Source organism: Thalia democratica, chromosome 1 (assembly GCF_965202585.1).
Source record: "Thalia democratica chromosome 1, ktThaDemo2.hap1.1, whole genome shotgun sequence".
In the NCBI taxonomy this organism is placed as follows: Eukaryota; Metazoa; Chordata; class Thaliacea; order Salpida; family Salpidae; genus Thalia; species Thalia democratica.
The window spans coordinates 64,738,398-64,765,615 of NC_139165.1; the positions used below are offsets into that span (position 1 = coordinate 64,738,398).

General features: G+C 26.4%; 1 protein-coding gene across 4 annotated transcripts; it reads right to left on the reverse strand.

Moving 5' to 3' along the window:
* Window positions 1-673: 673 nt before the first annotated feature.
* LOC145831992 (protein polybromo-1-like) lies at window positions 674-27,218 on the reverse strand. Of its 4 annotated transcripts, none has more exons than XM_082939365.1 (36): window positions 27,090-27,218; window positions 26,886-26,983; window positions 26,641-26,788; window positions 24,828-24,944; window positions 23,960-24,082; window positions 23,631-23,786; window positions 23,468-23,574; window positions 23,146-23,203; window positions 23,035-23,082; window positions 22,346-22,516; window positions 20,429-20,578; window positions 19,863-19,979; window positions 17,918-18,008; window positions 17,171-17,373; window positions 16,788-16,913; window positions 15,328-15,525; window positions 15,044-15,160; window positions 14,609-14,736; window positions 14,366-14,418; window positions 14,007-14,133; window positions 13,483-13,636; window positions 13,282-13,392; window positions 12,900-13,076; window positions 12,217-12,316; window positions 11,922-12,017; window positions 9,834-10,043; window positions 9,511-9,602; window positions 8,932-9,044; window positions 7,628-7,838; window positions 7,060-7,188; window positions 3,925-4,230; window positions 3,585-3,675; window positions 2,297-2,487; window positions 1,588-1,735; window positions 1,318-1,411; window positions 674-1,050 (listed from the first exon to the last, which is right to left on the reverse strand). In XM_082939365.1, the coding sequence occupies exons 1-36, from the start codon at window positions 27,192-27,194 to the stop codon at window positions 927-929; spliced, it is 4,788 nt and encodes a 1,595-aa protein (XP_082795491.1). In that variant the 5' UTR covers window positions 27,195-27,218; the 3' UTR covers window positions 674-926. The 4 variants fall into 4 exon arrangements, with proteins under 4 accessions (XP_082795491.1, XP_082795484.1, XP_082795477.1 ...); XM_082939358.1 differs by having other exon boundaries at window positions 2,303-2,487; window positions 3,498-3,675; XM_082939351.1 differs by having other exon boundaries at window positions 3,498-3,675.

Genomic DNA, 27,218 nt, shown 5'->3' on the forward strand with positions numbered 1-27,218 from the left:
ACTGTTGATGGTGCGCTTCAGTATAGTGCTTAAAGTTTTTCTAGTAAGTGTATGAACAAATAATTTAACAATCATTTAGTTTTATAACAACTTATTTAGCTTCAGTATAAGTTTTACTTAAATTAAAAAAGCATTCTAATGATCAAACGTTCAATAAATTTTAAAACAGCTATATAAACATTTTTAAAATTTTGCTAATGATTTATAATATTGGTGATTGTAATTAGTCAAATCAGTTATTGTTTCTATTGACTTGTGAAAAACGTAATAGTTTTTAGTAAAGTACTTAGTATTTGTAGTAATATTTGGTTTTTGTTTACAGTAATTTTAAGAATAAGATTAGGACTTCAATAACTGATCTCCGAAAAGTTAATAAAAAAGAATGCTAGAGTTAGTGTTTGCATAACTTTCATTTAGTATTTATACTTTTGTCTACCTTTTTCTAAAGGTTATAATTTATACTGAAAAAAAAACTCAAACATACGAAATATCATAGCGTATTATCAGTAATTTAATTACCTGAATGTTTTTTTTTTCTAAAGTATTTGAGTTTGTTATGACTAAATTATAAATATTTTGTTAGCACATACAAATATTTACATTGAGACAACAAAGACATTTATTTCATTTAAATGATAACAACTTTTGCTAAAATAGACATACAAAAGACGGAATATACAAACACATAAAAACTGTAAATTGAAAACAAAAATAAAGATATCAACTCTGTGCTAAAATTAAACAAATAAACTACTTATACTTTAAAAGTTTATTACTGTACACTATAACTTGCTATGTTTAAAAGGGCTAAAAGACATCAGAGTAACTTCATCAAAAGTAGTTGATAAGTAAAGACATTTATACATTCAAAAAACTGATTCGATAAAAATATTTTTGTGAGTAGACAATTCAGTTTTTCCTCGTACTCAATCATACATGTTCCTAATAGCAAGTGCATCCTTAAGCATCAAGTCACGCAGTTTCCACAGAGCTGCTTTGACCGTTGGGTGTCTCCCCTTTCCTCGACCTATCCAATCACTGGCCCGCATTCTGATAACGTACATAATTTATTTTTAGATTATACATATTCGCTGCAAATACCGAATATAAAAATACAATTAGTTTAATACTGCTAATTAAAATACTTCTAAATACACTAGTTCAACATACTTAACTTTTTTTACTTATCAAGTTTTATTAATTTTATTGAATAAGAATCTTATTACTGTTTAGTGGTTTAATTTTTTGTTTCTATTTATTTTATAACCTTAGCACTACAGTACTAAATTAATGTAACTTTATTTAAAGTAGACAAACTTTTCAACATCCTCAGGTTTCAGTTGCACGTCATTTTCTTGCACATTAAGCTCTCTGCGCCAATTTCCAATAGAATCAGATCCCTTGTTTACACCTTAATTCGTTTTTAAACAAGCATTACTAACTTAAATATATGAAATAATAAAATGAAAGAAGTTAGAGACACATTAAATACGGTTATAGAAAGTTTATAAAATAGAAAACAAATTTTAATTTAACAAAACAAGCTAATAAAGATAAAATAGCCCAACAAAGCGTAAATAAACTCACGTTCGATGTACTTGTAGTAAGCTTCAGAATGCATGAGGATTCGTTCGGACTTGGGAGGTGGTTTGACGAAGAGAGGTCCCTTCTTCTTTACGTGGATGCCATTGACAGAAGCTGCTTGCTGCGCGATGGTTATCTGCTGCTGTGGCGGCTGCATTTTGTCAATTGATACTAAATTTATATAAATTTCAAGCAGTCAGGGTTGCCAAATGATTTTGGCAAATTTTTCAAAATACCCTTCAGGTTTTTAAAAGTTAACATTTTTGGGTTTATTTTTAGTTTAAAGTTAAGTTTAAGAAACTGTGTTAAATAGTATAACATCATTGATAAGATACTGTTAAGCTACTTTAAATATTTTTTCTAATAAAAAAAAAATGTTTGATGATGACGACAAAATTTTATCTATATGATAAATTTTTTGTTTCAAATCAAAATTTTACTACTGAACATTTTAAAATTGTTAAAACTTCAGGTTTTTCCAAGATTTTTAGGCAACCCTGAGCAGATCAACATGAAACCTAATTATTTGTTATGTTTATTTTCAAACTAGCAGTAACTACATTAGCCTTGATAGCTACATTTAAAACATGTCATATCGAAATTCTATGAGTGTAATTCAAGTTTATAAGTGTAATATTTATAGATTGTGATCAAAAGTTGACTAATAAATTAAAAACTGAAACAATACATATACTAAAAATAATAAACAAACAATTACTGGTACAGCGTATGTGGTTGCAACTTGCTGCTGGTTCAAATGGTGCGGGGATGGCTTAACTACCATCTGATGCTGACTTGGATGGTACATTTGGTTGCCTGGAGTGACCATTTGTTGTTGCGGGTGCATCGGTTGCGGTGGCAACGGAAAGTTCGACGGGGTCAGCGCACCCTGGCGCGAATTTTCTGTTTGTGTTATTAGTTGTATACATTTATAATAGTACTAAGTAAGATAAAGAATGTTAGTAAGTTTATAGCAAGTACAAATCTAGATAAAGTTCTAAACAAATAAAGTTTTAGACAACAATATCTAGAATTTTATAAGAAAAAAGATAAAAACTATAATTATACAATAACTTTATTTAACTGAAATTTCTTTTTAATCTTTGATCTATTTTAAGAAAAAAAGCATGGTTATTCAACTTTGATTTGTTTTAAATTTTCGTTGTTTTTACTTAATTTTACAATAACTCTATATTTACTTAAAAAGGTACTAACAAAAATTTACAACTAAAAATAAACTAAGTTATTTTTTAAAATCATCTTTAAGTTGGAAAAGGTGAATCAACTGCTAAAATTTCGATTTAATTTAAAAAATAATAAACAGTTTTGTTGCTATGTTATTTTACTTTTACTTCTAATAATATACAGTTGAAAATAATTAGAACATATTCTATGAAGTTCTGTAAAATTTATTAAACTTATGTAAATAAAACTTTTCTTTTAAGTTTTTGTTGTTCAACATTAAACTCTAGACGTTTTCAGACAAACAAAACCTCAAATAAATTTTTTTTAGAAAATATACTTACTGGATTATTTAAATTAAATTTCTTATACTATATTTAAAACTTATACTTTATTCTTTAGTTCTATGATGTATCGAATGTAAAATGCTTCATTTATACACAGCTTTTATATAGTTTAGCACGTTTTAGTAACCACAGATCTCAAAACATTTTATCCTAATTTTCATAAACTTGGAAAATATCGATTTATATTTTAGATTTGACTGTAACTTTTTAATAACTAAAGACTCCTCTAAAAAACAGCTTTTTATTTTTGTCTTCGGCTGGTACTTAAAAGAAAAAAACTCTTTTGTATATGATAAGATATAATTACAACTTTTTGATTCTTAAAGTTTTTAAAAAACTACGTTTATACAACAAAACCCCTAATTATATATAATCATCACTGACCAGTACTAGTTACAGAAGAATCATCAATAATAATAGAGTCATTCAAATCATGCTTTTTCTTTTTCTTTCTTTTAGGAAGCAACCTACCTTCAGCTTCGGCCTTTGCTGTCTGCTCTTTTGCTTTTTCCTCGTACTCTTTTTTAGTCTTATCGTCCAAACCACGCCATTCTTCACCAACCTTTTATTATAATTTTTATCTATTTATATTGCAATAAGACATATGCACAAAGGTAATAACATGAAACGTTTAGGTTTAAATAAATCACAAAAGTTGAGAGAATTTTAGTTATAATTTTTATAATTCTAACTTAGATCAAAAAATTTTTGTTAAAAATGTTGCTCAGCAACAATAATAATAAAACCTTTGGGACTAATAAATCAAACTAAAATAAAGTGTTTTCAACTTTAAAAGGGTAAAAATATTCACCACTCTGCTAATTTCACCGAACTTAAGTCCGGGATTTTCAGCGCGGACTTTTGGGTGGGCGTGAGCTGCAAATATTATGTAGCCGGTCGAGTGACCAGTTCCACGCTTCCTCTTTCTCTCACTGCTCGATCTCGGATTGGGAGTGACAACGCCGCCCATAATTATTTTCTTTGCGGGAGTATGCATCATGTTCTGCATGAGTGGTCTCGGATGGTAGGGGCTGGATTGCTGTGGCTGGTAATAACTTGGCGGGAACATTTGAGGCTGACTATTAGTGGGAGCAGAAAATTTGTTGTTAGCAATTTGCTGTTGAAAAAAATATATGTTTGTTTTATTTCTTGTTTCATGTTTTTTATACATTTGTTAAAATTTATTCTTTGTGCTTTTGTTATTCGTAGTAGATCTCATAAAAGCAACTGCCTAAACCTTTTTTCTTTATTCTACCCTAACTCTTTACTTTTTACAAAAGGTTCATAGCTCAAACTCTTGGTCTCATTTTTTAAAACTTTTTGATCATAACATATTCATACAAAGCTTCCTTTTCTTTGCTGATCTTTCTTTGAAATACTTTAAAATTTACTACTTTTCTGCTGGCTGTTTAAATTATTTTCCCTGTTCTGCACTAATTCTTCGTCTTCTTTTAAACTTTCTTAGCTTAAACTTTAACTCAAACTATTTCTTCAAGTTTTTGTAATAAATACAAAAAAATCTTTTATTTTTACTAATTTATATTTTAGAACACTTCGTTATTTACTAAACTTTTTTAAATTTTAACTGTTTCCATATTCTTCACTCATCTTTAAATTCTTTAAATCAATCTAAGCTGAAGTTCTAACTAGAGTTCTTCAACTTTTGTAATACAAACAAGAAAATAGGTTTTACTTCTTTTATTCTACTTCTAAGCTTTGAATTTTACTCTATACTTTATTAAAAAGATTTAAAGCTTATAAGTTAAATTAAAAATTTACATACATATCAACAGTAAATTACGGTGTGGCCAAAAGTTTTTTGAAAGTTATTTATAGGTTTTCTAAATATCTTCCAGATTTTTGAAAGTACAAGTTTTATAGTCTATTCTTAATCTTAAATTAAATTTTTACAAACTACAAGGTCTTAAATTGCATATAAGTATCAAAAAGATACAGTAATACTGCTTTAAAGGTGTGTTATAACTAAAAAATTCTAAATTAAACATCTTTAAAATTTAATAGATTATTCACATATAGTCAAAGTTTTAATATTCTACATGTAAAAATTGTTTAAAATTCAGGATTTTAAGTAATTTGTGTTTAAATTCCAGATTTTTCAAAAATTCTCTAATTTCAGCTTTTTGGCAACCCTGAAATTAATATTAAAGTTTTTCTTTACTTATAATTTATAATATTAATATAACCTTTTGTCAACATTTATCAAAAACTAATTGATTTTTTAGGATTAGTATACAAAAATGATAAAAAAAAAGTTATCAATTCAAATTTATAAAATAGTATAAATTACTGCTGCTCAATCATTCATATTATAGTCTAGGGGTGGGCAACGTACGGCCCGCGGGCCGGATCCGGCCCGCGACTCTTTTTTAAACTTTGATATGACCGGCCCCCGACTTTGATATGAAAAATGACCGGCCCCCGACACTTTTTTAAACTTTAATATGATCAGGCCTGCAAATGAAAATGACCGGCCCGCGAGGGGTAAATATTACAAAATTTTCATAAAAATTTATATAATACTTTTATAAAACAAAACTGTAAGAATTTGACTTTAAAAACATGCTAAAAAAATGACTTTATAAATCATGGTTGCCACTAATCAAGCTGAAAAAATTTTCCTGACTTTTCCTGACTTTTTACCAAAATTTTCCTGACTTTTGTAAATCATACTCTTAAATTAAACTTACTCTAAAATACATAATCTAACACTTGAAACTATATAAAAGCTTTCAATCTAGTTTTAATACAGGTTAAAAACAACAGTTTTTTGCTGAATTCTATCAAACTTCCAGTACATCACTTAAACCATATGTGTATGATTTATGTTAGTAATAAACAGCTCTATCAGCAAAATACTTGTATTATCACCTTATAAACACAGCTTGTCTGAAAAAAGACACAATTTTTTAGCATTTCCTAGCATAATGTATCTAGTCTAGATAAACAAATGACATATAAGGAACTTTTACAATTTTTGTGTATATATCACAGTTTCACTATGGAAGTGTCCTTGCTACAGATCATCAATACAAAAAAGCTTACAAAATCTGCTTGTTCAAGTAGAGTACTTGTTCAATATGTTAATAGAAAATTAATGCAGTTTTATAAAGGATATTTTACTAATTTATACCAGGTGAAGGCATTGGAAATAGAATTAAATATTTTTGTAAATTTCCAAGAAAATTTTGGATTTTTTTTTCTGACTTTAAAGGACTTTTAATCAACTTTTACCATTTGAAGGCAAGGAATTTTGTAAGTTTAAACTTACGAAATCTGAATCTTTTTTAAATTTTATAAAATTTCCTGACTTTTTTCAAAACCCCCTATTTTTACCTGACTTTTGTCTTTTTTTATAATTTTTCCTGACTTTTCCTGACCGAGTGGCAACCCTGATAAATTAATGTGTACTAATTAATACACCATTTTGTCCTAATATTTTGTGTTGTTGTAACTTAGTTGGAATATCTTTTTGCCAAATTACCTCAAGCAACGTGTTTTTTTAAGTACGATATTTGTCAATTACAATGTCATTTCGATTTATAGACATTATTTAAACATCTGACACGTCTCAACCTTCATCTTAAGTTGTCAGACTTGAGAAAGTTTTGTGAATTTGAAGGACTCAAAAAAGTGATCAACTGTATCGATAAAACTAGAATCCGGCCGGATCCAAAACTTTTCTTAAAATTAAAATCCGACCGGATCCGGGTATCGATTCAAAACTAGTATCCAGTCGGATACGGATCTAAAAAAGTCATATTTCGGCTAGATTCAGATACTGGGTCCGGCAAATCACTAATTCAAAATACTCCGGCACGCAAAAGACTTAAATTTTCCGGATCCGACCCGTTGATTGAAAAACGTTGCCCACCCCTATATTATACACTGTACAGTATTCATATTATATATAAGAGTATGAAAATACCTTAATGGATTTTTTCAGTTCCATTTCTCTTGAAACAACTTCCTTAGCAACTTCATTGTTGAGAAGCTCAGACGCTTTAAGCCTAAGGTCAATGTGATTTTTAAAGAAGTATATTTCATCTTCAACCACCTGGAATTTATTTTTATTTAATAAACTTGTTTAATCTTTTAGAACAAGTTTCGAACATTTTAAAAGACTTTAAAAAAAGTAATACTATATATATATATATATATACGCAAGCTGATTACCGATTATAGATGTATACTGTAAATTAAATGATGGTATCTTTATTACATAATTGTTATTTCAATTGTATATGATAAATTTTATATGTTAATTAATTTCTTTTTTTAATTTAATATACTTTTAATAGAAAGGTAAGTTTTTAAGGCTTTTTTAAATAAACAACTTGTTCAATAACATATTAAAATGTCTATAAAAATTGTTATGACTGAAGTACTACTAAGCACTAGAAAACTATAACATGAAACTTATTAATGAGTTATGATTGTTATGTAAAAACATAAATTAACTAGACTATTTATTCCCAATCGTCAAAAAATTAAACCTTCACAGGATGTTTGTAAGTTTTGTGCATTTTTGTTTTCTTGCAAGTGTGATCGTGCACATTGTACCTTGACTCACAAACAAACACGTCTTTCTCCTGTATTTCAGTGAACCTGCTGGCCTGGTACTCCTTCACCTGCATCACCGCGCACTTGCCTCTCGTGTGCTCCATTTTAATGCTGCCGTCCTCACTTGTAATCATCAGCTCTTTGCTGCAAATTTGTACGTAATTAATGAAAATTAAGAGAAAAATAACTTTCCTAAACGTTCTGCAAAACCTTTAATAATTTTTGTTTGTTTGGTAAATAAATTTTAAATTGTTGGTAATTTTCAGAAACTGTTTATAGTGATCTGGAGAAATTTTCATATTGAAAAGGTAATAGATGCCTTAAAGTAAATAAAATTTTTACAATTTGCTGTTGTCTTGTATGCTTATAATAAAGCTACGATTTGCGTTTTATCGTTTATTTAAATTAAAACTATTTTTGAGATGAAGAGAATCAAAGTTAACGAGTTGCCTAGGTTTCTTATAAAAGGTGCAAACTAAAATGGGGAAAATATTTTAAAAACATAAAATTTCCTTGGTTTTTAAGCTAGGAACCTCAAATTTTAAATAAATGTTCCTGCACGACTTAATATTTTTTAAGTGATTTAAAAAAAGTTTTAACTACATACTAAGAAAATTCTTGCGAGAATTTGTTTATGACTTTCAAAGATTAACTTAAAATGTTCGAAAATGATTGATTAATAACTGTTTAAAATATAAATTTATTGAGATATTCTTTTTTCACTGTTATCGTTCAAGTCTTTTACAAGGAGCCTATTGATCTCTCTAACTCTGAATGCCAAAAATTACTTTGCAATAATCGACAAACGGTAAAATTCAATTTGTAGCTCGGTTAAGAGTCTACAAATTATAACCAGTTTGTAAAAAAAAAAATTAATTGGAACCCCTAATAAAAACTATGTTTTTGATTTTAATGATACCGAATTACTAAATTGTCGATTTAATTAAAAGAGTTTTGCTATAATATTAACCTTACTGTTTTCATATTTATAAAATTCAAAAATCAATACAATGTATAAAGTCAGGTTTCATAGAATCATACTTAAATAAAAAGTAGTGCTTAAGTTATTGCACAACCAAAAAAAACTTATTTGATTTCCCTTAAGAAAGCAATGACTAATTTATTTATATTGATAAAGTCAACTAAAATATTTAATTCTTTTAAATTACTGGCTTATGAAAGAGAACTATCAGTTTTTCAAAAAGTATTTTTTTAATAAACATAAACAAGTTCTAACTAATAAAACAGTCTGGTGGATTCGTGCTTTGTGAGATTGCAGTTAATAAAAAATGTTCCATGAAACCAGTTGTTACCATTTCCGTCTGTCCACATTCTTTCGACACGGGCAATCTAATTCAAACAAGTTTCAATATACTATTATATAAGTTGAAACTTAAGTTTATATGTAATTAAATTCTAACGTGTTTAAGTTTATTATAACAAAAGAACAATTATCAACTAAGGTGTGTTTTTTTTTAAATTTTAGAATATATTTGTGCACTTTATCTTGTACATACTTTTACAGAACAAAAACACTTTAATAATTCTAATTATTTTAATAGTAACCATCAATAACTTGTTAAGAATAAAAAATCGTACTACTTAATGTAAAGTAAAACTCAAGTTTGCTAAAGTAGGTATAATCAAGAAAAAGTTTCCCTGAACATTATAAAAAAACTAAAAAAGAAACAAACAGCTTATAAAAGTTATAGACTAAAAGATTTAAGATTTTACTCATAGACTTGAAAACTTTAGAAAGTTAATAATAGTTCAGTAATTTTTAATAAACTTAATAGTTAGTTTAACAAAAACTAACTCTTTGATTTGTGTTATTAGGTTCACTGACATAGAGGCAATCTCCTAACTTAATCCAGATTCCATTAAAATTGAATTGAGTGTAGTAAGTAGCTGTTGGAAAATTTTCTGTGATTGTTCACGATAACTTTCTATACTTTTGAGAATTTTACAAAACACAGTTTAATATTTTTTTAAAAACTTTATAATATTTGAAATGTATATTTTCTTTTCTTACTTTTTTAGTGAAAAATCTAACACCCTAAGACTTTTCTAAAAAAAAAAAACAAAACAATGAATTTAATAAATACTTAGCTTCAAGTTATGTATTACATTTATGTTAACCTTTATTATTAGGATGCTGAGTTTCAGCTTTGACATTTTCACGGTAAATAGGAATAGGTTGACCTAAGCTGTTAGGCATCATTAACAGCTCTTTTTTCAAATTTTCACGACTGTTAGTTTTCACTTCAGGAGTTTCCCCAACAACGAAACAACTTTGAACCATCTCTCTTTCCAACGGTTGATCACGTGGTACAAGCTTGACATGCGCAGCTGTAAAGTTTTCGTACATTGGCTAATACAAACAATATTGTGTATTACTTCTATTAAATTGTATGTTTGATACAAAAGTTCAAAACAAATATCAATGTTATATTTGTAACTACCAATAATGTAACTAAATACTAGTGATGTACCGGACTCACTATCCGGGTCCGGCCGGATATTGCCATTTTTGTCTGATATCCGGATCCGGCCGGATTCTAATTAAAATAAAAAGTCCGGATTTGGATCTAGTTAGTAAAAAAGAGCATACTGAAAAGTATTTTTTCATAAACAAACCCTGTGTAAATTAATAAGAGTCATTTTCGTCAGTTAAAATTAAACACCTACCGTGATTGGCTCATTTTGTACACGTGACTAATTTACATTTGTTTACATTTAAACTATGAAATAAACATTTCAGAAATGTAACTCTTTACATATGTTGTAAAATTGAAAACTTTGGAATGAATACTTGCATTATTTATTGTTTAAAGTTGAGCTCAGAGAATATTCAGAGTTAATACGGTTAAATGTACGAGCCAATGAGAATCATATGACGAAATATTTCAAACTAAATACTGATGCAACAAAACATCAGAACATGACAGGCAGTTTATATGTAAGCAGTTAGTTAGTTTGGTGTGTGGCTTGAAGCAACAAAATATCTTGAACTTTTTTGTGAATGCTTATTGTAAGTATTGTTTTGTTTTAAAAGTGAATATTTCAACTCGTGATAATTGTTTAAATATTTAAGCCAGGTTTATAGTTTAATAGTTGATTAAAAATTTTACAGTTTCTTTTTTACTAAAAGTTTTATTTAATCTTTAGTTTATTGTTTTAAGTCTTTTGATATAGATTTAAATAGCTTCCAGTTTTTAAAGTGTTACCAAAGTAATTAATAATTTTGTATATGCTAGTATTTCTCGTTGTGTTTTATATAAAAGATTGATCACTCAAAACTGTCGTGTCTGATTATAGATAGTAGTCTCAGTTAGAATTTATTTATTAAATATTAATTAAATAGGGTAGGATTTAATTATGATGAGTAGTACTAATAAGTCAAGTGTACCACAATCAGTCCACAACTTTACTACCAAATTGTCAACCTTTGCTAGCTATTCTACTGATTATTAGATTAAAGTAATTTTTTCAGTTTTTAAAAACCTCATTCTGACTCAGGCTTGTTTATACTTACTCTAGCTAGTTTTATTGACTTAAACAGTGGCAACCCTGCCAGTTTGAAAGTTTTTGGGAATTTTAGAAATTCTTGGACTGCCTCACGCTAGTTTAGTTTTTTAAAAAAACTCAGGCTAATTTTCTTTTAGATTTTGAATGAGTTTGAGCTGATCCAGTTTTCAATATTTTGTAATTTTCTAGTGTATTTTGTTCAAGAACTTGATTTCAGATTTTTAATTGTAAATAACACCTGAATTTGTAAACCTTGTGGCTAGCTGTTATACTTATTATTAGATTAAAGTTCTTTTTTTTCAGTTTTTAAAAACCTCATTCTGATTCAGGCTAGTTTATACTAGTGATGTACCGGACTCACTATCCGGGTCCGGCCGGATATTGCCATTTTGTCTGATATCCGGATCCGGCCGGATTCTAATTTGAAAAAAAAGTCCGGATCCGGCCTGACCCGAAATTGTGGGTCCGGTACATCACTACTTAATACTTTTATTATATATAGGAAATGTTTTCTATATTTGAAAAGTAGCTAGTTAATAACTAGGAATTAGTTATGATTGGTTCAAAATTTATCTTTATGCAGAAAATTAATAACAATAAATCATTAAAAGAAGCAAAAATATTTGAACTTGTAATGCATTAAAACTTTAATAGTTTTAGTCAAAAATATTTTGATTAAAAACATAGTTGTAAACTAACACGGAGGAAGTATGTCTTTTTGCTTAAGTCTTTTAAAAGATTTGTGCTTTTGAGAGTAGTAGGACTCACAAACATATACATCTTCTGCTTTCATGCCTGAAATAAAGATTTAAATATTAATTAGAACAACTTGTAATTTATATAAACTAGTGATCTACAGGATCCTTATAAAAGTTAAGATCCGGCTGGATACGGTCTGTGACTAGTATAAATATACAACATAAATGTTAATGTTAATAAAGGGAGGCGATAGACGTTAATCATATAAAATTGTAGTCTAAAAATAAAAAGAAACCTTCAGGAATTTTTTGAAAATAGTCTTTAGAGTTCATTACGTGGCATCTTCCTTTTATAACTGATGTAGAAATAATATTTTGAAAATCAGTTTTAAACACCTGTAAAATATTAACTAATTTATTTAAACTTTAAAATATATGAATAACAGGGTTGCCAAATAAGCTTGGAAGTTTTTCTCCAGTTTTTTTAAATTAGTCGTTTTAGGGTCTATTTTTAGTTAAAAATTTAGTTTAAGGAAAAAAAAACTGTGTAAAATAGTATAATGACATTGAAAATATATCTTTAAGTTCTTTAAGTGTGCATTTTAATAAACAAAAAATTGGTGATGACAAAAATTTTTATTTATATAAATTTTTTGTGTCAAATCAAAATTTTATTACTTAACATGTAAAAACTGTTTAAAATTAGAGGTTTTTTAGTAATTTTTGTTCAAAATTCCAGTTTTTTTTCAAAATTTCTCAAATTCCAGGTTTTTTCCATGGTTTTTTAGCCAAAATTGTCAAATTCCAGGGTTTTCCAGGATTTCAGGCAACCCTGAATAAACTTTAATCAAGTTTTAAAATAAAAAGTGTACTTTAAATACATCAATTAAATATTAGCTTTTTAATTTCAAACGTATTATGATTGGTGTGAGAAAAAAAAAACTCATACTTTAATACTTTAATTAATAAAACTTTCAACCTCTTGTTTTATAAACTTTTTCTGGGGAAAATGAAAAGTTGCTTTGGGCCTGAAAAACCATGATCCAAATACTTCGCCATTTTCATATAACTTTTCAATCATGACGACTTGATAAGGTTCAGAAGGATTTTTTGAATCTTCTACGTAAACAAACTCACCTTTCTTTAAGTTTACTCCCTATTTTTAATAAATATTTTAAGTACAGTCATAAAGTGTTTTCTTCGCAAAAATTACGTTTTATTACTATAAAATATATAACAAATTACTTTTATTACTAGAATGAAAGTTTTTGTGAATTTAACATACTTTATAAACTATTTAGAGAAAACTAAAACTAAAACTAAATAAAATGAAACTTTATATAAGCATAAATTAACCCAACCTGAAACTCTTGCCCATCTTCAACAGATTTTTTTCTTTGCATTTTATTTTGAATATCACTTTCTTTTTTGTCTATTTCCTTATCACTAAGGAGCTCCTCTGGTTGCTTATGCTATAAAAACAAACAATGTTGGTAGTATAAGTATTTTGTAAGTTCATGTACTTATAAAACAAAAAAAAAGTTAAATTTCAATCCACCAACCTTCCTTTCCTTTTCAAGCTCGTTTTCAAGCACACCCATGGTGTAGTCATGAGCTGGCGATATCAAAAGTTCCCCTTTCTTGCAAATTTCCTCCCTTTTTGAAACAAACAGTTTTTGCAGCTCAACAACATCTTCATAATTTTGTGAATCCGTTCTATTTGCGTTGAAAATAAAACTCAATAAAAAGTATTTAACTGACTACTAAAACATAACCAATTAAAATGTCCCTCTGTACCAAGTACTTTTACTCTCTGTTTATACCAAATCTTAAGTATATCAAATATTAATTTAATGCGTCAGCTAAATGATGTTTAAATAAATAAAGCAAATTTTTTTTTTAAATGTATCTGTTTAGTAATTACATAATAAAATAATTTGGTAGCCTTAGTTTGTTAATATGCTATTTATCTACTTGTTATCAATTTCTTGTTAAATAAATTATGTTATACAATTAACAAACACCGTAATATGAAAGACTGACATATTTATGATTTAGCTCATACGTATTAACTACAGCAAGGTACCTGTTAATAGAGCGAACATCTTCAAATAATTCAAACATATGTTGTTGGAAAACGTCAAGTCTCCTATATCTTCGCTTTTTTATGTTAGACTTAATTTTTTCAAGGGTCATTAATGAGCTCTCTTCTTCTGTTATGAGTCGTTTATTATGAAAATATTAACATAAATAATTTTAAGTATATTTACTGAAAACTACTATAATTAAATAACTTATAAGAACACTACCAATGATGTTTAGATAATAATATGTCATTTGATTGCAATCAGTAACTATTTTTTCACTTATAGACTTTATAAAAGGTATTTATAACAAAACATACACTCAAAAAATTTAAATATATTCTACAAGGAAAATAAAAACCTTTAGCATCTTTGTTATCTTCCTTTTGATTTATAAGAGACTCTGACAGAACTCTGAAATAAAATCAAAATGTTAACCTAATACATGTCATACTTATTGATTTTAGTTAAACAAAAAATATTAAAAACACATCTAGCAAAAAATGTTTTGTAAATATTTCTTTATACGCAGTAAATCATCTCCCATTTAAAATATTAATCATTATTAATTTTGTCATCAAACAAAAGCAATAAACTTATTTACCTTTTATTTTCGTCTTTGCAGTGGATGACAGTTACAAATAATTCACAAATAATATCATGAACAAACTCTTTAACATCAGGAATTTTTGGTGGTCCTTCCAATGTTTCAAAATATTCTAGTGCATTTTTCTAGTATAGTAATAAGTATATATGATTAGAAACCAGTATTACATCTTAGAATATAATTTTTGATAATATTTTTTGTTAAAAAGTAAAAAAAAACTTCACTTAAAACCGAAATATGTTAGGTGTTTGAGTTAAAAAATGAGATATCTATAGTAATATTGTTAAAATTAAATTTGTTCAACATATAGCTTAATGATTATAAAGCAGGCTTAAAGTTTTTGCGTAAAGTACTTAACAACTAAAAATTATATTGAACTTTTTAAAAAATAGAACACTTTTAATACTAATAAGATTTTAAAAACAAGACAACCTGAAGTATGAGTGCATCTTTGTATATCATGGATCCAGGTTCATTGTAAGCACAAGCGTTTTCGAACATTAAAAGCAAATCTTGAAGCATCTCTTCCAACTTACTATACTGTCCGTTCTGAAATTATTATTAAAATTCAATCTACTACAGCAATATGTTCATTTTATTAAACTATTGTATTTTAAGTCTTTGTTATATAAATAGGTATAAGTTTTTTTACAGAACATTTAAAATTTTAAATATGTAGCAACAAAGTTCAAAATTTAAAATAACAATGTTTTTACCTGCATCTTGTTTTGTATACGTTCCATGTCCATAGGCTTTCTAATTACTTTATAGTACTCTGGAAGTTCATTTTTAGGTGGTAATTTTTCAAATATTTCACAAATAGAACGTTGCTCAACATCCTTGTAGTTTCTCACATTCGTAAATAGTTTTTCCTGCTTACTCACTTCAGCAACTGCTTTGTTGCTGTGATCTTGCTGAAAATAGGTGAGCAAACGTATAACTTTTTGCTTAAAAAAAAACTAGTAGTAGATTAGTTGAAAATAAATACAAAGTAAGTTAGTATAATTTATTTATGTCTGGTAAAATATATTTTTTTTTACTTACAGGGTTGAAAAAGGTTTTTGAGAAATTTCCTCCAGGTTTACAAAAGTATAAGTTTTTGGGTCCATTTTTAGTATAAATTTAAATTTAAGGTATAAAACTGTCTTAAATAGTATAAAAACTTTGAAAAGATAATGTAAAGCTACTTTAATTGTTTATTTTAATAACTATTTTCTATAATATTTTAATCTTTTATCTAAATTATATATATTTTGTTTGAAGTTGAAACTTAATTATTTTAAATGTTTTTATTGATTTTTGTTAAATATTACAGGTTTTTTTTCAAAATTTATTAAACTCAAGGTTTTTCTGTCTAAGTTGTCAACCTCCAGGTTTTTCCAGGATTCAAGGTTTTTTGGCAACCCTGTAATGAGGTAAAACTAAATACTACAAACTAACTACCTAAATTCATTTAACTAATTTTTCTTTTAATATTAAAATCAAATACATTTCTCAAGTATGTGAATTGACTACTTTAGCTTAAATAAAACTAAAATTTTAGAATTCAAAAATAACATTTAAGTCAATATAACAAAAGGTAAAGAAGGTGCAGGCTTTATCTTATGGAAACACTTGTTAGAATACAAAAGCATAAGAGTAAGCCTGTGCTTTAAAAATTTAAAATTCTAAATAATTAAAGAACTTTTACATAATTATGTTTTGAATGAAAAATTATAATTATAGGAGAATTAGTTAGAAGCGAATTAATCTTTGTAGTATAGCTTTTTATTTAGTATATACTAAATTGCGATTTTGAAAATTCGTGCAAAAAACTTTAACAGTTGGTAATAAATAAGAATAAATCAACAAATTTAACAAAAATTTCAAATTAAACTAAAAATTAACGCAAGTAAAGCCTTCTCCTTTTTATTATTATTACCATAAGAAAATTAAGTCTAGTCATAATGCAATAAAAAAAGCATGCTAAGTATAACAACAACAATAATATAACAAAATACATAAACTACATAACAATTGCAAGTAAAATGAATAGCATCACAATCAAAATAAATTACAAAATAAAACAATAATTTATTAGAAATATTGAAAAAGCTATACAAGACATAAATTAATTTTAAAGAAAGGGTTATTTTTAACGCAGTTAGTAAATCGAAATTAATGTATTATGGAAAACCTTAGCGCCATTTGCACTTTTAACTATACTAGTATCGGCAAGCAGTGATTCATTAGCCTCAACCGGCCCAATTTCTTTTACTTGCCCGTCTAAAACTCTTTGTAGCGTATTTGCATCCGCATAAATCTACAAACAAGTCATATTTTAAACACCTTTGTATACAAAAATGAAAAAAAGTTTATAGTGAGTATTAATTTTTAAAGCTTTAGAAATTTTGAGCCGGGAATAGAAGTAAGAGAGTTTAAGTTTAACAATACTTATTATCTTTTACATCATTAATAAAAACCTCATTACAAGTGTCTTAATATGACTAGAAATGTCCTTCTTCTATTTATTGTTTTAAACCAGCTTAAATTTAATCTCAACGTGCTAAGCAAACCAACTTGAGAACCAGGCTCGTTAAAATAGCGAGCATTTTCAAACATCAAATAAAAGTCTTCCAACAAATCCTCAATTTTACGGTATTTGTCTCCTTTTATTTTACGCTCAATGGTTCTCATGTCTATGGGTTCCAGTATGCGCTTGTAATAATCAGGCCACTCTTTACGGCTTGGTTTGTCCATAAACATCTCGGTCAACACGCGACCTTTATTTATTTAGTTATTTATATACTAAAACTCAACTCTTTCTAAATATTTCAAAACTTTACTCACTTTTAAGTTTTTTTACTATACCTAAACACTTAATGTATTTCTAACAAGTTTCTAGGAAACAAATAATAGCCTTGACTTTGCTAACTAAAAGTAGTAATATGACTCATTAATTTATATTATGTCAACAGGAAACGTCATGACCTAATACATATATATTATAAAATATTCGTGCTGATCTCAATATTTTTAAAATTATAACTTGTAAATTAAATGTTCTACTGAAAAATGGCTTCACTGACTGCAAATCGCTTATAACACAATTTAGTTCGAAATAAAAAAAATCTCTTAGAAAAAACTAGAATTAATTTTTAAATTATACCAGCAAAAGCGATGATAGGCTTAAAATTTATTTTGGATTAAAAAAAATCATACTGTTTGTGTTCAAGGTTTAGTCTGAAGTAAAATTTTTTTCATTGGTATTGGACCTTAAAAAACTAGATACTTATTTTTTATCAAACTCATCTCATCTCAACTAACCATTGGCGTCACAAGTTTGTAACACACTATCATATAAGCCCAACAAATGAGTTTTCAGCGATTTTTCCTTTCTTTTCCGCTTCTTTTTCTTCTGCATGTTAACCATTATTTTATTCACACAATTCAAACGTGTTAGTGAAAAATCCTTTTCTTATACAAAATAAGTGGAAAAACTTCTTTAACTTATTTTCATTTTATATATTGCTTCTACTGTTTCATAGCATTAGTTACATGAATGAAACCAGTTTATAAAAACTGAAATTCGTAAGTCATACTAGCTGTTAATATGAACACTACTATTTTTGTAAGATGATCATGTATCTTTATCACTAACAGAATTCAACAAATACGTCTAATCATCACACAAATGATTATTTTAGTAACGTGCATTAACCTAAACCAATAAGGATGATTTTTAATATACACCAACTCGAACAATGCCGTAACACCTGATAATAATGTTACTACAATTAGTTAACTTCAGCTTAACAACAGAACAACTTAAAATTAAAGCTGAAAATATTAAACTAATAAAAAATAAATGCAAGAACTCTACTACAAATATTATCAGATCTAAAAGTTTAAGCTTCTAAAACAGTACTTGTTATTTCACAGTAAAAATTAAAGAGCTTTAACTTTGAGAAAATATCGAAAACAAAAAAAAACAAAGTATTAATGTTTATAAAAAGTTTTATATTTATCAGAAACTCTTGGCGTATGATTAAAATAAAATGAAAATGAAGTTAAATAGCATGCAAAATGGTAGATAAAAACTTTTTTTTCAAATTTATAGTTGTATGGGTTAGTTAAACTTTTGAAAATGCATTTTTAATGTTGTATTATTTACAAGAAATAAAATATTCACCACAAGTATCATCACGAACTTATTTTCTGGTAATTTTGTTTTTAAGATTTTATCTATAACAAAATTTAACATTGATCCATTTTCAAATGCCATAAGTATAAACTATAAAAATAATTTCATAAAATGCAAAAAACAAATTAATTTTAAGATACAGTCAGTTTTGAATAACTTTTAAATACGATTGTTTATTATCTAATGAAGAACAGACTGATAAAATTTTAAAGCTGTAGGAGAAGACAGATTTTTTTATAAAATATACTTTTTTACTGTTTAAATTTGTTCCTTCATAAAATCTCTTTTATTTTGACCCGTTACATCTCAAAACTTATTTTGAATTTTAAAAAGCGGCTAGAAGCAAATTGTAGTTACAAAAAAATGCAATGTAAGACAAAGTCGACTTAACCCCTTGTGGCCTTGACTGACAACTTACATTAAATTATAATGAATGTTCTATTAATAGTTGCAAAACATGTATTTAAAATATTACAATGAAAAAAACTAAAAATTTATACCAAAGTTTGCCAAAAAAAAAACTCAAGTAATACATAAAAAGTTGTTTAAAATAAAATGCTTTTTCTCTTACATAAATATTTAAAGTAAAACGCACTAACTAATTGTACTAGTTATTAATCTAACTACATGCAAAGTTTCAATGAAACACTAGGTTATACTTTTTGTTAAGCTAAAATATTCTAAAGCTTTCAAGGAGTACACAAGCTATTTCTAAACTAAAACAAATTGAAGATGTAAATGATTTAGTTTCTGATTGCCAATACAAACAAATTAAACGCTGGAAAAGTAATCATTTAAAATATACCTAGTTTCATGTTGTTCAACAACCTAGTTTTGTAAAAGCATAAAATAAAAACGATTACCTATAATTAAATATTGATTTTTTTTTTCCAGGACATGCAATTAATTTACAAACAACAAATTGTTAATACTACAATTAAATTTCAACTACACTTAAAAAATGTACAGTTGCTGCAAAAGTATCTCGCTTGAAAATGTTAACTCAATTAGCAATCAGGCGTTTATATGAATGAGCAAAGCAAGCAGGATTTTATAAACATATATTACCGCGCTCTCTTCACTATCTTCTTTGTTTTCCACGATTCTGCTTGAATTGTAAGACTTGTCAATCACTTCTTGCTTAATAGTGATTTTAGGAATTTTTACTTCCTTTTCTTCTTTACCCTTCATTTACTTATCATATAAACGAGAAGTTTTTTAACGTAGGCACTAGGCTTTGTACTACACCCGATAAGTAACTTTACAGAATTGTAAAGAATAATTTATATGAAGGCTTCGAAATTTCGTTTAGGTTTTCAAAACTTTTGTCACTATACTCGCATGTAAATTATGAGGTTTTTAAAAATTTTACAATAACTAGGACTGGAACATATAAAACAAGTTAAAAAAATAAATAATTGATGTAAATTGAGAGAGTTCGTTACTCAGAAAAGAGAAACTTAAATACTAAAAAATAAACTACATGTGTAAATTAAACAAAAAAAAAACTGCAATTTCAACAATAAAGGTTTTTTCTACTTATGTTCAAAATAAAGCATGTAAAAAAATAATTTTCACAAACAATTAGTAAAAAATGCAGTTACAAAAAGTAAATTTCTATTAAACTTATAAACCTGTGGTTGTTTTTCATTTAAAGTTTGGGCTCGCATGCAGACAAATTGCTTGAGAGTTACAGAGTTTTGGTAGATATTTGAGTTGGATTCATTGTACTGCATGGCATTGCTAAACAACAAAACTAAGTCGGCTTCTAATTCACCAAGTGCCTGGTTATAGTTTAAGCTTATTATGACTTATTATATAAAAAATTACTAAATAAAATAATCAAATAGTAATAATTAAATTATAACTTTTTAAGATAATACTTTTTAAGAGTCTTAAATATTAAAAAAATATTATTAGAAAATAAAAAACTTATTGAAGATTTAAATTTTCTTCAAATAATTAACGCCTAATCATTTAAAAAGAATTCAAGTACAAATTAATTGAGGGTAAATTAGATTCAAATTATTTTAAATATAATTAAAAAAAAAGTTATCTAGAAAATAATGATATTCTCTCAAACTAAGTAAAAATAGACAAAAAAACTAGTTTAGTTTAGCTACAGCCTATCTAAAAATATTGCTATGAAATGAAAATTCTAAAGCTACTTACTTAGTTTAAATAATGGGAAAAATTATGAAAACATATCAGTACAAACCAAAAATTTTGTTTATTGATTTTAAGACAGTAAAAAATGTTTAGCATAATAACAAAAGTTTTTTTTATATACCCATGTATTTAAAACAAAAACATTAAACAAATAATTTTCTAAGTTTGTGACAAGTATGTTATAATTGGATTCTATTTATCACTACCAATCGTTTACTTTTTTAAACTTGTTATAAACAACACACTATAAAAAATAACTTAGTCATAGAAACAAATAAAAAATCTAGATATTTCTTTAAAGCACATTAATTTCTTATCATGACCAAGTGTTTATTTTTCTAATAAAAAATAGTACTGTATAGTTTTGCAATTATAAAATAACATGTATCACTGTAACAAACTTAAAGCATACGTTTAAACTAAGTATATATTTCTAATCAAAAACAATTCTTAACCCTTTATGAGAATACAAGTAGATTTTAAACATTATGTTAATCAAAAAAGTTTTAAAGGGCATAGGGGGGGATTGTTTTTTTACAAGTTGACCTTATTTTTGTAAAGTTTTATTTGAGCTGTCAAAAGTTTTTAACCCTTTAAGAAAATTCAAAGTAATTTTTGAGATATAAGCGATCAAATTCGGTGTGGTCAATAGGGTTATAACAAAAAACACAAAAATAACTATTTCACTAAAAGTCTATCTTCTCATTTATTAACCAATAATCTTCAAATTTTCACAGAAAGTCCATTATTAAGGTTTGGGCCTTCCATAAGGAACCTAATGTTGCCTCCGACTTTGACCGGCTATATCTCAAAAATAATTTTTAATTTTTTAAATCTGTAAAAAGCATCTTGTAGCTTAGTTAAAACTCTATAAAATAAGATTAAATTGTGGAAAAATTGATTTACCCACAATTACAATTTCAGGTTATTTTTGCCTAAATTGTCAAATTCCAGGACTACCAAGTTTTTTGGCAACCCTGTATATATTCTATAAATAAAAACTGACTTATATTTTATACTTTATTGTAAAAAAAAATGTAAAAAATTAAAAAAAAAAAAAATTGGACCCCCCACCCATGCCCTTAATTTTTTATTGTGTATTTGTTTTTTATTATGAAAACTCAATAAAGATAGTTTAAAAGTTGTAAGAAAAATTGGTTACTAATGTATAAATTTGATATACTTCGGGTAAATCAAAACTAGTCCTTTACATCCAAAAAATATTTTTCACTTAAAGTAAAACAATATACATTTGTAAAAATGATATAAAATATGTATATAATCTTGGTAGAAATTCAAACAAGTTCTCTCATTGTTTAGTAGTATGTACTACTGGATAAAATGAAATACTTATTGAAACATAAAAAACAGGAAAAACTTACTTGGTAATTACGCTTATTAATTTTTTTCTTGATAATACGAAGAGATATAGGATTTTTTATTTCATCATAATAATCTGGGTAAAACCTTCGATTAGGAAGTCTACCAAAAGGATCTGAAATTCTATGTCCTTCTAAATTTTTGTAGTTAACTACTTCATTAAATAATGTTGCCTGTAAATAAATTATATACCGAATTTATTTTATATAGCAACCAAAAAAGTAATTCTTCTTATTAAGTTTTATTAATAAATCTCAATGAAATATTAAAATTCATTTGTTTCTTTTTAAATTGAAGTTTTGTATTTGTTAATGCAATGACTTAAGAAAACATTTGAAAATAATAAAAATAACAACGCAATATATCTACGATTATTAAAAGTAACTGTATTTTAAACTAATAAAAGTGTAGGTCAATGATTGATTAAAAAAATTAAAATATATATTAATTAAATAAACTTTTTCGTTATAATAACATTAAAAACAAAAAAGTTGTTTTATTTCACTTATTTTATATGATCATAATATGCAGTACTTTAATAAGTTTACATAAAGTATAATATTAACAAAATATATATTCCAATGAACTTGTTTCACTAGGATATTCTATTAACAAACGCTTAAATTTATATTTTGAGTAGTTACATGTAGTATATTGTTTAAATAAAATATAAATTATTCTGATAAAAAACCTGCAAGTTGTCCTCTCCAGCAGCTATTGTTAGATCGTGAAGTTCAGGCTAAATAAATATTTTAAATATTAGTTGAAAAGAAAGCTATATGCTATTTACAAAATAAAAAACCTGCTCAACTATTTCCTGCTTGATTGTAGTAACTTTGTAGTTAGTGCTTTTACGCGTTCTGCAATTTGATTAATATATTTTTGTTTAGACAAAATAGATTTAGTATTAAACAAAAAGAAAATTATTATCATCAGTGGTAGAAAAATAACCAAGTGTTCTGTTTGGTATAATAATCTAAGTAAAAACGTAGCACACAATTAAGACAAATAAATTTTTGAGACTTGATCTAAAGTTTTTGTAGACAGTTATTAAAATGGGATAGTTTAAAAATATTTATATACACAAAAACATGAAGCTAAATAAGTAAAACTACTTTACAAACTTGAGTCTAGCACTAGCTTTCACTGAACCAACTGCCTTTTTCTCTTTTTCACAATCAGAAATTCTGTCATCAAAAAATCTCTTGATTGTTACTGCATCGTTGTACACCTGAAGAGAAATAATAAGAAACAAAAATACAAAATTAAACTAAATTACACTCTTACCTGAGACCCATTTTTGTTGTAGGTTATAGCATTTTTGTGCAAAAGACGAACATCTTTTTTAAGTGAAGCCCAACTAGAATAGACTTTAGTTTCAATTCTGTCAGAAATTGTGTCAAGATCTATTGGCTCTTTTATAACCTCATAGTAAGTAGGATTCTGAAAAAAAAATAAAAAAGCTTTCATAATCACAAATTTACAAATTCTAAAATGTAAAAAAAATTATTATATAAACTAACTAATTATAAAAGTTTAGAAAATAATTAGTTTAGATCAAAAAATACTTTTGTGTTTCTTAGTTATTGGAAATGATAAGTAAATAAAAAATTTACAGATGCTGGGTCTGGAAGTTTCATGAAAAGTTCAGCAATTACACGACCTTCGTCATCAGTTTCAGTTATAATTGTCTCATAAATTTCTCTCATCTGTTCATACTGCTCAAAACCAGCTGTAGTCTGAAAAGTTCCGTGTACTTATGTTATGTTAATTATTTTGTTATCTTCAACTAAATTTAAACAAATTTATGAAAATTTGGTAGTTTATTAGTACTTGATAGTTATTAATGACTTTATTCTAACATACAAAAACGTACTTATATAGTTTGAACAAAAATTTTGTCTAAGTTTAAAAGAAGTGGGTCAGCTTAGTTTTTGAATTAAAATATTAAAACAAAAGTATAATTCAGCTAGTTTGATAAACTGCAATTTTTTAATTAAAACAAATTATAAGTCTAACAACTTCTTACACAAAACTAAATTATCAGTAGCTAATAACTTATGTAACAATAAGTAAACAAATATAAATATATTCTGACAGTCAGATATAAAGATGAACAATATTAACTTAATCAACTGTATCAAGTACTTTAATACAAACAAAGGGCTATTTTGGAAATATATCTAACATAAACTCTAGATAAGAGCTAATAATACATGAAACGCCAAATATTTTTGATAAATTAATACTTGGTTTAGGTAGTTTATACCAAATTTACTAACTGTTTGGTGTTTTCAAAATATTCACATATAATAAATACATAATATATTTCTTATATTTTCCTAACTTATTCTACTTAGATTAACTTCTGTACAGCGCAATTCATTTAATAATGGGTGGTAAAAGTCTCAAAATAATGGTCTAACTTATATTATCAAATTTAATATTATAATTTAATTTAAAACGATTGTATAACTCCTTTACTTTTTTGGTTGAAACATCGTCAGTGGGAGAAGTAGAAACATTTCCTGTCAGTCTATTCTTGATCTCATAGTAAGTGTCAAGCAAAATGCAGGCATCTTTGAATTGCTCAGTGCCAGTCTGAGAAATATTAATCACAAGTAGATAACTCTAATATTCTTCAATAAAAACTATTATTTAAAATATTAATGAAATCTACCAATTTAATGATTTTTTATACTAATATCACATAAAATATATCAATAAATAATATTTTTTGTAGCTTAAGGCCATAGGGGGGGTCCACTTTGTTTTTTACAACTTGATCTTATTTTGTAGAATTTAATCTGAGCTATCAGACACTTTTAACCGCTTAAAAAAACTCAAAGAAACTTTTGAGATATAAGCGATCAAAGAAAGGGCATTCAATAGGTTCCTTATGGAAGGCAAAAACTAAAAATGCGAAAAAAGACTATTTCACTAAAAATCTATCTCCTCCTTCATTTTTTGAGTAATCTTTCTCAAATTTTTACAGAATGTGTATCATTAAACTTTAAAGAGATCTATTGTAGGAATTATTTTAATTTTGAGTAAAAAAAAAATTATTGTCAAAAAACTACCCTTTTTTTTAGTTTTTTGTGGATAAAATTTTTATTTTTCAAAATTTCAAAAATTCCATCATTCAGATTCTTTAAAATATTAAAAGGAACATTTCCTGAAAATTTGAAGTCTCTAGGTCAAAAAATGAAGGAGCAGATAGGTTTTTAGTGAATTTTTAAATTTCCAAGAAAATTGACCCCAAAAAATTTGCGGTCCATACGTTTGTATTGGAAACTTTTTACAAAAAATAAAATATCTCAAAAGTTAAATTATATTTTTGAATTCTATAAAAACAGGCTTGTAGTTTGTATTTAAAGCTTTCATATAAAAGCCAAAGTTATTTTTTGTAAAAAAAAAAGTCGGACCCCCCCCCTATGGCCTTAAATTCAAGTTTTTTAATCCATTAAGGTAATTTATTAATCTTAATTTCATTAATTAGTTCAGATTGCTGTAGTGGTAGACTCTTAGTGTAGGCTGAGTATTGGAAAAAAAATTATAACAAAAAATAGTACAAAAATCTGCTAAAAAAGAAAAAGAAGTCAGTTAAAATTATGGATTCAATAAAAAAATCTGCTGTTGCTGAACAATCAAAATTGAGCTGAAAATTTTAATTTGGAGTAATTTAAGATGATTAATAGTTGTTGTAACGTTTTTAACTTAATCAAAATTGAAGCTATATGTATTTTAAATAGAAAACCAACCCTTTGTATGCAAAAATAATTTGACTATAAGGTTGCTTTATTTACTTAATGTTCTTTTTGGTAATTATATGTTTGTATTTAATTAGCTCTAATATTTAGTATTTTGATTAGTTTTATGTAATTAACTTTGTATATAATTAATATTTGTTTATGATGATTACTACGGTTACTGTATAAGTTAAATTTATATTTTATTTATTGCTGTGTATCCATTGATGAAAATAGTGTGAAATATATCTGTATTTTTGCACTGAGTGTCTTTTATATGCTATTTAATGCTATATGTTTTTTTTTTTTTTTTGACTAAAAATAATTATCAAACACAACAAAATAAATTTCAGTATCAAAAATTTACTCGTACTTGCAAACATTGGTATACTATCTTAGTTTATAATGCTATCAATAACAAAAAACATTATTAGATAGAAACTGCACTTACTAAAATTAAACAAGTCAGTTTTAATTATTTTACCTAATTAAATTACAAACTCAAAATATTGTAATTTAAATGAAAAATAGCCAAACCATCAACTTACATTATAAAACATTTTAGCATTGCTGACCATCAATTCAACATCTGTTGTAAGTATTTCAAGATCACGATACTCATCAACTTTAACTCTCTGAGATATTTTGTTCAAGTCAATTGGATCCTTCACTTTTTCATAGTAAATAGAATTTCCACTACAATTTAAAAGTTTTATTTAAAGTTTTGTTAAAGTCTAAATTTTACTACCATATAATTAGGTTACTTAACAAACTTCAATAACTTAAAACCAACCGTTTACTGGGTACCTTGAAAAAATGCTTACACACCGGCCTCCCACTGCTTGTTTCAGACACAGTTAGTGCATCAACAATAGCTTGAGCTACTTCACTCTGATACGAAAAAATATCAGTTTAGATTAATTTTTATACCTACATGCATAAAACTTTACAACATTTTTAAAAACTTAAATAAGTTGAAAACATAACAACAATTTACTTGATTAGATTGAGCTCCACTTCTTCTTGGTCTTTTTGAGTATGTTGAATCATTTAAAGTGTTATCATTGGAATTAGTTATATTAGATCTTCGTTTGTTTGGCATTTTGTAATAAACAAACTTACTATA